This window comes from Diplotaxodon limnothrissa, linkage group LG1 (genome assembly GCF_057381915.1).
Source record: "Diplotaxodon limnothrissa isolate DT_005_m linkage group LG1, D_limnothrissa_male_GT1.1, whole genome shotgun sequence".
In the NCBI taxonomy this organism is placed as follows: Eukaryota; Metazoa; Chordata; class Actinopteri; order Cichliformes; family Cichlidae; genus Diplotaxodon; species Diplotaxodon limnothrissa.
The window spans coordinates 4,888,112-4,902,785 of NC_140596.1; the positions used below are offsets into that span (position 1 = coordinate 4,888,112).

The 14,674-nt window shown below is 39.6% G+C and overlaps 1 protein-coding gene across 1 annotated transcript in view; it reads right to left on the minus strand.

Annotated features, from left to right (window-relative positions):
* Window positions 1-12,135, minus strand: part of mmp15b (matrix metallopeptidase 15b) — a 31,252-nt gene extending 19,117 nt beyond the window's left edge. The window contains exons 1-3 of the mRNA XM_085359102.1: window positions 11,203-12,135; window positions 703-851; window positions 264-386 (exon numbers count right to left, since the gene is read on the minus strand). Of these exons, the coding sequence (XP_085215228.1) occupies window positions 264-386; window positions 703-851; window positions 11,203-11,319 (389 nt within the window). The 5' untranslated portion in view covers window positions 11,320-12,135. The remainder of the gene's footprint in view (window positions 1-263; window positions 387-702; window positions 852-11,202) is intronic.
* Between the last annotated feature and the right edge of the window lie 2,539 nt (window positions 12,136-14,674).

The window sequence follows — 14,674 nt, forward strand, 5'->3', positions numbered from 1 at the left end:
AGTAAAATGTATTAAGCATTAATGTTTTTCATTTATATGCTGTTAGAAATTGTCAGTGTCTGGAAAGTTTGAAGAAGAAAGATCTTCAGACGAGGCAAGTTTGAGTTCTAGCACACTGCGGCAAATGTATACTTAATACAAAAAACAAAAAAAAAAGCAACATATAAAAGCCGACTTTACTCAAGCCTCAAACAGACAGAGATTACATTCACTTCCTCTCTGTACTGTACATTTGTGGCAGATCGGCTCATCTTTGTTGTTACCTGTAAGTGAGGTGCTTTTTGTTCCATTTATGTCCAGTGAGGGCATAACGTTTCCGCCGAACGTTGGTTTTGATCTGGCCTCCAAACTTGTCAGGCACACCGCAGCGGGGTCTCTTCATAGCACTGTAGGAGATGAAAGAAGTGGTGTGTGTGTGTGTTTATGTTGGGAGGATGAAGCAACCAAGAGAAGAGATGAAGGGGAGCATTACATTAAACCTTCTTGTCCTGCTATATTTTCGTGAGCAGTTTGTCTGAAGCAGCTGTCTATTCTTTCACACTACAGAGGATTTTTTTTTACCAGCATTCTGAGACAAATCAATGAATAAAGGATTAAAATGGATTGTTTAGTTAAAATTTAGGACTCGTGTGTACTGCCAGTTTATTTGGGCCTCATTAATGGATATACTGTACTAAAACACTACAGTTAAGTCATGCTGACCTTAGAGTTTGAGCGTCGATCTGTCCAGTGACCTCCAAATCGTAGAATCGCTGCATGTCGCTGATAGCGTCGGACAGGATCTGAGCTGATCGCATGGTTGACATCTGTCTGCTAGCCTGGGGCAGGTAACCGTACATCCTCAGCCATGCCTATAATCAACATTACAAAAACTGCATCATCTGGAGCATGTTTATTTGAATTTAAGCTCATTAGAAAGAACTAAATATTATCAAAAATAGCATACTTTTCATTTTAACAGCTTAGTCTACACAGACGAGCCTGTGGAACAAGAGACTTTTAAGAAGAACACAGCAACAGCTGTTTTATAAGCATATTAGCAGTTAAAGCACTGAAGAGCTAAAAACCATAACGTCTGACTTCTACTTGGCTTCTGTAACATGTTGACATGTTGCCTTGATCTTTGTGGGAAAGCTGCTCATATTTATTATTTCTGCAAGTGTACAATCCTGGTTTCCCACCAAGCCTGAGCTGACCCACCATATTTTTGGTTAAGTGTGTTAATATATTTTCTTAGCTTACTTTTCCTGTTTCTGTGCATAAAAATGTCTCAAAGGCATTTGCTATACCTCGTACTGTTTTACCTGTTCACATGATAACTGTCCACTTATGTCACCTATTCAAAGTAGGTTAAACACATTCATCACTGTATGTAAACAGGGTTAAATGTGACTGAGTGTGCTTGTGTAGGCCATGCTGGAAGTTGGTAGTACACTCCCCTGTGTGTCTGTTTCCCTCTTCTCTCCGCCTGATCTAATAACTTTTACTGTGTAAACCCTGCCTCTTAAAAAAGTAAATTGCTCTTTCAAAACGTATTCTGCTGTGAGTTGTGCTGTATTTAATGCTTGGTATACAAACTGAAGAAAACTTAGTGGGGCCTTCAGCATGTGATGTATTAGTGGAGCATGAGCCCAGTAGTGTGGAGGGTGGGGGTTAATGACAGACTTGAGGGAGAAAACATGATACTTGTCTCAATCATAGATGACGCAAAGACTATTCCACCTGTTATGTAGAAACCCAATATCACACGCGTTTGTGCACACACACTCACACATGCAAACATGCACACACATGCACACACAGAAAAACCCCTCCATATTGGGGTAGTCTGTGATACTGACACTCATACACATAGTCACATTCCCAGGGGTAGTTCAGGGACTTGTTACTGTGTGTGTGTGTCTGCACGTTTGGTAACGCATGTGCTATAGCTACATCTCTGTTCTCAGCTCTCAAGATCACACCCATCTTTCACAATGCAAAATGCTACCTGATAAAGGCCTTTATTTACTTGACCACTCCTTCAGAGGCATAAACTGACTCGTCCTTTTCAATGTTTTTTTCTTTTTGTCTCACATTCATCTTATAACCATGATAGGCTTGTTACCCCTCCCCCTGCAGCTTGAGCTGGATAAGGGGAAGAAAACCGAATGATGGATTAGTGGATGATGGTAATAAACAAGCCATAAGGGCAAATGCTACTACTTCACAGTGGACAAAACAAGAAATACTTTGCCTGTTTGTGTTCTTCTATGATTAGATGAGATGAACTACCATAAAGGGAACATAACGCCTGACTGATTATTCACTCCAGGTTCTCATGGCATTTCATGAGCTCAATTAAGGTAGTGAATGACTCCTGTCACCCTTTAACTTATGGTGTTTGTTGGATCAGCACCTTCTATCTATTTACCTGAAGCCAACAGGTTTGTTTCGTTAAAAAAACTACATATTATTAGGTGCTTCACCAACGTTATACAGCTGCAGATCATTTAGAAAACTCATCTTCCAAAAAAATATTATCTTTTAGTAAAACACAGTTAGTTTCCCCAAAACCTCACAAGCTCCAGTATTTCTGTGCTTGGTCTGGGTCTTTCAAATGAAAAGGTTCCCAGTGAAAACACAAGTAACACAAAGGTAAAGTACAGTGAGGCAAACAGATCATTATACAGCACCTGAGAGCTTTGTATTTACACTGCGGTCTATTCAATCACCAGCTGAAGTTCAAGCATGAAAAACCAAAGCATTTCAGCTCTAAGCCAGTGAAGCACTTTGGCCCAGGAGCTTCTTCATTCACCACCTTACAGGTTTTAACCAAAGGTTATGTGATCTAATACTTGCCATTTACACACTAATAACATTGTTGTTTGTTTGCATTGGTAAGAAAACCTCAGAACAAAAGCTTTTCTGGCAGTAGAGTCATTTGTTAGCACTGTGATTAAGTGTGCATATGTGTGCGTTCGTGTTTTGGAGCAGGAAGAAGTGTAGAGAGGTCAACTGGATGTGACCCTGACCCACCTCTGACTTAAGATAAGGAGGTTGCAAACACACACGTACAAACTAACTTACATTTCCTGAAAGACTTATCTAAGGACTCTCTCTCTCTCTTACAAAGTCAAGGCAAAGAAAACAGGTGTTGTTGTTGAAAAGGCGCTCTTTTCCTTTCAATTAACTTTAGCATGTATGTTTTTACTATTTAACAAAGACAGACACCCCTCTTATACTTTCTACAGCTGCAGTTACTCAAAGATCGGAAAAAATGTTGCCATTAGAGAATGCACACCAGACTGCACGTTTCACTTCTCAATTTTTAAATGTTAAATGTCAAAAACACATCACCCAAATGACAGAGAATCTGTAAAAAGAATTACTTTTCACTTCATCTCAGCAAATGCTCTTCACATTTCCTACTGCCCATCAAAGCAAACCAAGCAGTTTGCAACACTGTAATAGAGCAACCAATGGACAATTGACCAGAGCAGGCACAGAGGAAGGAGCAGTGGAGAGAAATATCAATTTCTATAAAAGCATGCACACACACACACACACACACACACACACACACACACACAGAGTGGGTGAGCCGAGAAAGACCCTGAGTTTATTTCCCTCTATGCAGAAGACTGAATCACAGGTAACATCACATACAGTGCTGTGAAAAAGTATTTGCTGCTTTCCTGATTTCTTCGTTTTTTGCTTGTGACATTTAACTACGATAAATATGCAAAAAATTAAGAAACCAGGAAGGGGCAGATATTTTTTTCACAGCACTGTATATCACAGAACAGTTTACCATATCTATGCTGCCTAAGCCCAGCCAGATTTAACTGAGGCTGCCCACTGAGTGCACAATGCACTGATAGAAACTCTGCAATGCAAAGAAAAGTCTGCCTTCTAAAGAATCTTTTGTCATGTCAGCCACTTGCTTTTCTCCTCTGTGATCAGCATCTCCACATGGTTGCTGTAATAATACCTGATAAAAACAGTAATTGCCTTCATGCTAGAGCTGGGCGATAGAACGATAACGATATGTATCGCGATATAACTTTCTCGATAGAAAAATTAAACTATCGCGATAGACCTCGCTGCTCTTGTCCTCTTAAAAAAAAGAAAAAAGAACAGCCAATCCAAATTAAGTAGCGCAGAGCCGAACCAATCACAGCCGCAGCGTCACGTCACGTGACTTGTTACGTACAGCGTAAGTGCCAAGCCGCACATGTGTATTTGTTTGGGAAGCAGCCAGCCACCGTACTGCCCGGGTAATTAAGGAAAAGAGTGAGCCGACTAGAGAAATCAACCGAGCGTGACCGAAGGTTACCGAAGAGAAAACAGATGATGGTTCCAATGGCGGAGAGATTGTCGAACGGAAGAGCCAGAGAAGTTCCGTAGTGTGAAGGTATTTTGGCTATTTCAAGTCTGACAAAAAACAGAGTAGCGTGCACTGTAAATTGTGCCGAAAGCTAGTCTGGAAATACAATAAACTGGTGCATGCGCTACGTCCACACGTACCCGGGTATTTTTGTAAACGCAGATTTTTCTATGCGTTTGCACCTTTCGTCCACACGTAAACGGCGTTTTTGGTCACTGAAAACGAAGATTTTTAAAAACTCCGTTTTTGCATTTACGTGTGGACTAGAAAAACTGAGAAAACGCAGCGTCAAAGGTGTGCGCATTTTTTGACGTCACACTGTGCGCCACGTTATTGTTTCGGTGAAATGAATTTCTACAATACTGTTAATTCTACTCTCTGCAGTGTTTAAATGCTTACATACACACACAGTTACTGTCCCTCCACACATACGACTCGGTTCTGCTTCTATGCCCCAGCTTTGTTTACTTTTTCCCACCGAGGCTTCTAGACTTCTGATTGGCCAACATTTCTGCACGGTTAGGAATCTAGCGCCACCTGCTGCTTTGGCATGTTCATAGCAGCGTTTTCCTTCATTTCTGCCTTTATGTGTGGACGGGATTATTTTTTAAAACGAAAACGGAAAATCTCCGTTTTCAAAAATACCCGTGTACGTGTGGACGTAGCCTCAGTCTCTGACTGGAAGCGCTAATTCGTCATTCGGCTTTTGTCAGACTAAAGTAACTGTTAAAACTGTTTGAAAAGCTCAGCTATACAACAAGGAGAGATTGAGAATTTCCTTTTAGTTCTCAGTTTATTTGATATTGACAAAAGTTAGTCAGTTTTGTCTGTTCTTCTGTAAAACAAACTAAGATTTATTTTTAGAATTAATATTTTGTTTCTAAGTGGAATTGACAATTTAGGAGTCTGATTCGTTTGTTCTATTTTGAAACTTAAACGCTTTAGCGGCTGCCTTTTGTGTAGTTTGCAATATTTGCCTTTATTTATCTGAAAAAGTCTCATGTTCCTTAAGTACATCTACCCTGTTGAACTTATTATGGGAAATAAATATTTAAATAAAAACAAGCTGCTGATTATTTCACATTTTACTTGTGAGCAACGGCACATTTAAATCTTACAAATATAGTTATTTGGCTTATATCGTGATAGATATCGTTATCGCCTGAAATGAAAAAAACATATCGTGATATGAAAAAATCTTATATCGCCCAGCTCTACTTCATGCCTTTATGTTCAGTGTTTTTGTGGAAGGCATCTGCTGTTGTCTCTACATGTGTTTTCTCTGTCCCATTGCTTTTAAATCTATGTATATTTACAACAGGCTGTTGTCAGGTACAAGGGCAGAGTTTCAGTGCTATTAGGAAGACGTATGGGGGCTTATGAACCCTCACCTCCATCGTCTAAAGTAGTAAAGTACTTCTGCCTGGCTGCTCACTTTCCCTCGTCAGCTGAGCTGAATACAAAACAACGTAAGGAATAGGAGAGGCCTCGTGTGTGTATGTGTGTGCGTACACGTTGGGCCTCGTCTATTAAATGGTCTTTCAAAGAGTCCTTGAGCTTACCTGCCAAAACCAGACCCAGCGATATACAGGGAGTTGTAAAACCTGGCAGTGTGTGTGTGTGTGGAAGTGAGAGAGCATTTGTGTGTGCCCACCACAATGTCAGCCAAGATACTAACAGCTTTTATTCCGAGGCTTGGTCTGCTGCCATCTTTTACCTTCTGACGTCCTACCAAGAGGATGGATAAGTAAATGAGAAGTGTTAGAGAAAGTGAGACCGACAGAGGAGGAGGAAACAGAAGAGATTTGTATTTGTTTAATTTGGAGGGATCAGAAATGCAAAAAAGTCATGCAGGCTTTCCTTTGTCATCTGTCGGTTTATTTTAACAAGTCGCTTTTACCAAATTATGTTGAGATGCACTTAACACTGGTTGCTTAGTTTATTCAGACACTTCTCCAAACCCTGTTACAGCAGTGCAGTCTATCAGTGGGGCTTCATTTAAAAAGAAAAATGATGTAAATCTAACCATAACATTAGTCTTATCACAGCTGCTTGTAATGACCTTAAACAAACTACCGTTGGCTCAATGCTCAATAACTAGCTAGTTAATATGAACTAATTCATTCTCACCTATGCTTTAATAATTAAGAATTTCTTGTCTTGTTATCAGCGTTCTTCCATCCAGATACAAAAATAAAAACTGAAATTCTCAATCAAAAATCAAGGTATGAACCACACTCTGATTTTACATCCAGACATGTAATTGTAATTTTTAAATTATTTCATGCTGCTAGAAGTGTTATGGGCTAGATTCAGCCCAAGACATATCTCACACAATAGCAAAGCTGAGGTCGGACAGAAGCTGTTGTGGCGTCGGTGTGGATTCAGCAGTCAACTCTTAAGACTTGCATTTCATTTAGACTTCTCTCTTTCTCTCTTTTTGTGAGCTGATCTAAACACTTGTGGTTTGAATCATAAAAAACTGACAAGCTTGCGCTGCAGTTCAAAGGAGTGTCCAGTGCTGAGCAACATTACCCGCTGTTCACATGACAAATAATAACAGCAATAAAAAGTTTAGATTAATCCACAGTGGAGTCAATCATGCAATGATCTGATGTTTAGCATTTTTACCTCAGAGTAATGAAGCGTACAAACTATCTACAAGTTTGCACTGGTTTCTCTCACCATTGAAACACACGATAGGTAAACCTTGATTATTTTAGCCTACAGTAGTCCACAGTTGCGTCACTATTTTTGACACTTCTTGTGGAAAATAGCACAGAATTAACGGCTGTCGCTGTCGTTTATCATATTCAAATACTTGTAAACACAAAAACACATATACACAAGAGCACAATGTCTCTAATGCACGATAAGAAATATCATTCCCCTTCCATCACATCCCCAACCGTCATTGTAGTATATATGTGTGAATATGATAGTCAATCACAAGGAAGTGGAGGGACAGTGTGCAGAACCTGAAGAGATGGAAGTTTGCAGATTGGATGGCTGCAAAGAGAATAGCAGTCTACTTGTGTGCTGCAATAAGTCACCTATTACCCCCTCCTCTTACCACTCTCACTGTTTCAGCTACAAATTGTTGCTGAACACATTTTGCATTCTCTCTATAAACCAAGCTTTTCTTATCATGTCCATGTCTGCACTCCCTCATCCGCTCTCTCTCCCTCTTATTCAAAACTTTTCGCTCACAGTTCCCTCTCCTCAGACAAGAGGGTCCATTGTATTTCCTGACATGCCCTGGAGTCCCAGGCCCAGCATGCATTTGCACAGTGTGTGTGTGTGTGTCCCAGTTAGAGAACAGCTGTCACATTCAGCCATCACATGCCGCACAGCTGAGACAGAGCGCTACCTTCCCCGTCAACTCCCTCCATCTTTGTCCCTCCTTCCCTCTTTTATAAACAAATCTATCCAATTCCCCTCTGTGTTTCCCTTCTGCTAATCAAAATATCTCAGATTCTTGTCACACACACTAATAATCCCTCTCTTTTTCCCCTCTTTTCTTTTAACCTCCCACTTCATCCTTTTTGTCCAGACAGAGTAGGAGTTGGGGCCACATTCTAAAAACACAGCCTGAAGAGAGGATCAGACTTCCAGATAGAGTACTTCAATATGTGTATAGATTTCAAAACAGGTATTTAATTTAATTTTAACACAATACAACACAGATTGGCTTCTTTAAAACAAACCAAAATATATATTATTTAATTTTCTATGTTGATTACGTTGCACAATATACACTCATTTCTTCTTTCTTCTGTTATTACTACTGAAATTCAAGCATATTTTGCACTCACACATTGAAAATACCAAAACATAAATCTATAGTTAGTGATGGCGAATGCTCTTAGACTTCATTTATTCACTAAAGCAAGTTCTTGCCTCCCATTAAATTGTGTGAAAAATTAGCTGAGTCATCAACAAACAACAGCTCTTCTTCTAAGGTTGTCAAATAACATACTGTAATCTGACAGTCTCCACTCTGCAAGATTTACTGAACAATTTCTGATTTTTAGACTAAGCGATCAGTTTTTGTGTTGCTGCGAAACACTAAGATTATCTTAGCTGGTCAAGTGGAAAGATGGATGCTATAGGTGCCTATTATAATTTACTTTAAGGCAGCATTTGTATATTTGCAAAATGAATCATAGCGCTTATGGCATAGCACAATTGTTTTCTGCATACTGACTTTAATTGGGCGGGCAGGAATAGGACCCAAGGTGCAGACTCCGGAGACAGATGTGAACTCAAAACAGCTTTAATGTTAAACTCAAATATAACATAACTGGAAAAAATCAAAATAAACTTACACCAGTGGACTGACAGAACACACAGCTAGGTAACCAGTAGATCGCAACACAGATACAGAGAAACACAGGGCTTAAATACACAGAGGGCGCAATCAGGGAATGGGTAACAGGAGGGAAACACAGCTGGGGCAAATCAGGCCTAACGAGACAAGGGGAAGCGAAACCAGATGCATTAACCTCAGACAAGGACCTTCAAAATAAAACAGGAAACATGACACAGACTGAACTAAAGACACAGACTCGCACGCACTGCAACAGAGGGAACAGAGACGTGGGACCAGGGCAGACACAGACACTGACTGGACACGGGGATATAGCAACTAAGGATACACAGAGACGCGAACTAGACAAGGGGATACAGGTGACAGGGGAGACAGAGCAACTAGAGAAGACAGAGACATAAACCATAAGACAGAACTCAAAGAAACCAAAGACTAGAAAGTATAAATAATATAATAAACTCAAAAACCCTGGGTCAACGACCCAGGCATCCTAACATTTGGAGGGTAACAGTACTCATCTCTGTCCTGATTTTCATACATATTAATTTTTTCTGAGCCATGTTTTTTTTTCTTTTTTAAAATATCCTAAGTTGGAAGCGGTCAAGCATTTCTCCAGATACTCAAACCGTATGTGCCTCAACAAATTAGAAAAGCACAGTTCCCAGGATGCACCGACCACCAACCTCTGCATGTATGGAGCACTCCTAAGGTTAAACTGACAACATGGGTTCAATTGTTACAAACACACATGCACATTTAGCAACAAGCGGCTAGGAATTTCTCATCAGTCCACACAATGTGGAAACTCTTTGTCTGCCTTTGTGCATAAGCACACACCTGCACACACACAGACACACACACACATTCACCACAACTATGTTAACAGCTAATCAGGAAATGTTGTAAACTGACCGACAACCAGACAGCAACACCCCCACACCAAGGTCAGTGAGTTTGGTAATGCAAGCTCACCTCTAATGATTGGGAGGTCTCAGTGTCTGTCAGTCTGTCTCTTTCTCAATCTACACACAACAGAAACTCCAGCACTGGTCAACTTTTTGTCAACTCTTATCTGTTTTTGTCTCTCAAAACAAACAAGTGTGATGGATGAACTGCTGGACTGGTGAAGTAAGGGTACAAGAAGCAGTGGTTCAAGTTCCAACTTGATACTCTGGCATTTACTGACACACCTAAGTACACATGGAATAAATGTGTACCAATGGTTTCACTGGTTACAAGGAAGCGAAACCTACAAAAAAAGAAATAGCCAGTGGATATTTGAGAAATGAGCTCGCTTCCAAAACAGTTTATGAAACTTTGGCTCTTCAGGTAATGATTAGTCACAAAGCATCTTTGCATGTGTGTACATAAGATTAACCATTTACTTAAGTTAACTGGCAGCACTCCTACATTCAGGCATAGCGCTCATTAAAGGAGGACAACAAAAACAGAAAAACTACGATATATACATTTACTAAAAGATGCATAATTTCTGAGCCATCAGCTGCCCAGCACTGTGTGCACTCCAGGTGAACCATGGAGGAGGTCCAATACTAGGACTTTTTTTTTTTTTCCCACAAAATGTCTAAAAACATTATTTGTGAGAAAGTTTTAATTACAACATAGAACTACTATTGCCAAGTGTTGTTGTTGTTGCCACCCACTCTTCGCACACAGATATATGCAGATATATGTGATGTGTGTTTAATGGAGGGAAAAGTTTTAAATGTGTACAGAAACATTTATCTGCTATCAAAAGTCTACAGTGTGTGTAATTAACCTGTAATCAACAGGTGACACACGCGCATGTAAGCAGGTGACTTTCCCAAACCTGATAATAGACATAGTGGCTTGTTGCACTCTTGACTCTCACATCTGCACCCAAGCAAACAGAAAAAAGAGCACAAAAGGAAACCATGCCTAAATCTGTGTTAACTCAGCGGGGAAACACTAAGATTAAATGAAAGAAATAAACGATATATTTTTGTTTGAAAGCGAAACAAAATCGTGTTCCAATATATCACTCCAGTATCAAATTATCGCCGACTGTGCTAGAGTTTTCAAACTGTGAAAAATGCAGAAATACGAGTATTAAAAAGAGGAGAAAAGCAAAATTAAGTGTCTGATGCACATTTGCTGGGGATGGACCGTCAAATGTTCAAGGTGTTCCCTCGAAATACTCATACAAAACCAACATCATCGTGTAACAGGCGGTAAATGGATCGTGTGCTCTGCCTTATTTTTGATAGGCATGGACATATTGCGCTTCCAAGAATAACTATCAAGTCAGTACGCCGTTTAACAGATGAGTAACATTTAGCACAACTATGGTTAATTTAATTAACGTGATATTATAGAAATATACACCCAAGTCAAACAGAATTCTTTATGGCAAAACAGTGGAGAATCCCTGCTTTGTGTTGACTGCTTAAAATAAAGCATTTCGATCATTTGCGATGCCTAAAGGCGCCCGAAGCCTCTCACATCTTCTGTGCCGTCTTACCTCTGTGTTAAACGCGCTCTCTTCCGCTGCACGCGCTCCTACAGCGCACAGCCAAAGCGCGAGGAGGGTGCGTCTCCAGAGCAACCAGAAGCAGCTGTCCCGCGAGCTAGTGGCCATGGTGCGGGCTCGAGGGGACCTCCTTCGTTGTAGTTCGATCCCAAGGGTTAAATAAGATCTCTCAGTCGTGTTTTACTCGCTGGTTTGTGCCGTAAAAAGAACCCAAACTTTAGTAAACTAGTCCCTACAGTCTGCAGCAATCTTCAAGAGCGCATCTGCTAACTGCCAAACAGCTCCATCCCTGATACAGTTACAATTTCTACATAAAAGTAAGCAAAATGTTCCCGTGAGTGCACACAGCTTCACTCGTTTTCTTTTTTACTCCGCTGGCAGCGAGTGTCACCTTCCTTCGCGGACTGAGCTCTTAACAGAAGCGGGAGTTGCCCACGAGAGCGCACGCATTTAATTTAAATCAAAATCGCTCCTTAATTAGTAACCTCCAACGTGCACTTCAAAAAAAGAACCAGCAATGACCATTATCAGGAAACTGCGTTTACCACGGGAAAGCTTGACATTAATTTTACTGCGATCATGTCCAGATCCGGTGAGCTAATAACCGCGTCTCGTGATAATAATGCCCAAAATAGTGCAGCTGAATTTAACCAGAGCAGCAAAGTTGCAAAGTCCAAAGTTCAGCACACTTGACCGATTCCTTCAGCAGCAGTTGCAAGAAGTAAACAGTCGAATATGAATGTTTCAGATCGGGACCTGTCCTTTAAAAACACATATTAGACGGTTTCTTTGCCCTTTAAATATCCAGTTTTCCCTGTTCTCGGAGGAAATGTTCTCGGGAGCCCGGTACTTTGTTAGTTGCGTTCAGTCCTGTCCTGAAACAGGTCCCGTGTTGTCACCCTCCGGGACCGGGACGGACAATGGTCCTCGGATCCTGCTGTTACTGCACCTGGATCACGCTAACGGCGTTTTCCTGCAGTGCCTTTCAAAATAAACACATAGTCGGGCTTGATTGTGGGGAGGAGTCAAAGAGGATGCAAAACTTATATTCTCCAGATTTTCTCATTTATTTTCATTATAATATTTCATCTCACCACCAAAAAGAATATTAAGAAGGAAAGTGATGAAATAATGTTTTGGCTTATCCAAAAGGAGCACAAATAGCACACATTAATTAACATGAGAACTTGGGTCCATAAAAATACGGAATTCAGTTTTAAGCAGTGAAAGAGTGAGAAAGTGCTGCTGGGTAAGGAAAGACTTTTTTTTAAGGTGCACTTATTTGATAAACTTGATAAGCATTTGATATAGGCATCAACGAAAGTGTAGCATAACTCCACTATCTTCTATTAATGATAGCTATACATGATTTTTTTTTATATTTTGAAGGCAATGCACTTCCGGTATTAGCTTATCTGATTCAAAATTGACGCTTTTATTAGTCGGACCGATGTGGTTTTCCACCAAAACGAGATAATCGACTACATTGGACACACACACACACACACACACACACACACACACACACACACACACACACACACACACACACACACACTACTAGTTATAAGATATGCGATGTATAAGGTGAGTATACTTCTATAAACTCAGTCATCAATTTGACATCATTGATATTGTAAGATCCCTTGAGTAACATTCCTTGAATATTGTTCCACAGAATTTCTGCTATTGTTATAAGTTAACAAAAAAGAACAAACTTTGTTTTGTTTAGAAACTAAGAAGGTGGCTGATAGGCAGTCAGCATGGATTAGGGTGAGATGAAAGCACTTGTCATCAGTCAGAGAGGTTGCTTAGACAGAGATGTCCCTATCAGTGGATCTAATCTAAGACAAGAGGAAACACCTCCCTGCTGAATGTCTCCAGTTTAACAATAAAACCCTTTAACTGCTTCCAAATCCAAACATAAGGGTTAATGGGGTCTTGATGTTTTAAGAATATGTCATGTATGCAGTGCTTGATATTGCAGGATAGTGCAGCAAAACAGTTCAGTGAACTTTTAGCTGATGATGATGATGATGATGAGATGATGAGATAGCCTTTATTTGTCAGTTAAAGGTCTTTTGCCCATAACCGAGAGCTAGAAGTCTGTCATTGGGAAGAGGTGATGTTTTCAATCAGTTTGCACAGTGTTTGTAAAGAATTATTTCTTCAGAACTTGAATGTCAGCACATACAAATCAGCATATAGTACATTCAAAGTCGACTGTTCCAAACACTTTTTATTGTAAACTGTGTTGCATGTGTGTGTTGAGTATTTACAGTTGTGGTCATAAGTACATACACTCATCATGGGCATTAGTGGTAATTAGGGGCTTTGCATGATTTCTTTGACCTTATACATCAGTTTATACACACATAAATTAAAAAGAAAAAGTAATGTAATCGACACACTGAGATAAACTATATAACTGTGACAACATTATTGTTGTTGTTGTTTGTGAATTTAAATTGGAGCAGTTCCACTCAGGAGAGTTTCATCATTCATAATCTAAAATAAAGCACAAGTACTTCAAATTTTTTAAATAAACACAGTGTTTGAAAAAACTTACTCTGTTAGACTTAAGCGCTTTATTGAAGTTTGGAGAAAGGTTAACTAGTGCTAAAGAATTTTCATCCAGCTTTGTGAAAAATTAAAAAAAACATAAGCGACAGCAAATCAGTAAACATGTTTTGACAAATAGGAATTTCACATCTTGGGAATATCCACATTAATATGGTTTGTAGTTCTCTTTTCTGATTTTACAAATAGAAATTTTGTGTTATCACAACTTTTTTTTTGGTTTTTTTGGTTTTGATCTTCCTCCAGGTGAGCAGCCATTAGATACTGCTTACATTACAGACTGAAGGTGAGCTATGTTCACATCAACTAACCAAACACACAAAATCCATATTTTACGGGCAGCATTTGTATCTCAACAAGAAAAGGGAAATCATGCAAAACACAATAGCTCATATAAGCACTGCAATACATACTAATAGTGTATTGGATATGTATTATTTTGTGCTATGCTATTGTATAGATTACAGAAATTTATCAGAAACACTGGAATGCGTAATTCCGTTATTCTATTTACTGTAGTCCAGTAATAAAAACAGGTTATATATCATCATATGCGTACCATACATGCACTTGTAAGACCTCAATGTACACAGTGTATATGTAAAATGTAAATGTCTAGAAACAGTCTGGTTTATTCAGTATGATCATGTTTATTCCACTTTAGTGTTTTTCATCGTTTCTATAATGTGAGGGCCACCTGCCAGAATGGAGACCTGCATGATGAGCCAGTACAGCTGCCAACAGACTAACATGAAGTGCCACAAATACACAAACATATAGATGGCCTCTAAATCTACATTAGACTTGAGTTGGTGGCTTTAATTCTACTTCATATAATAACAATACCAGGTTCATGCATCTCTCACAACCTCGTCTGTGGCCT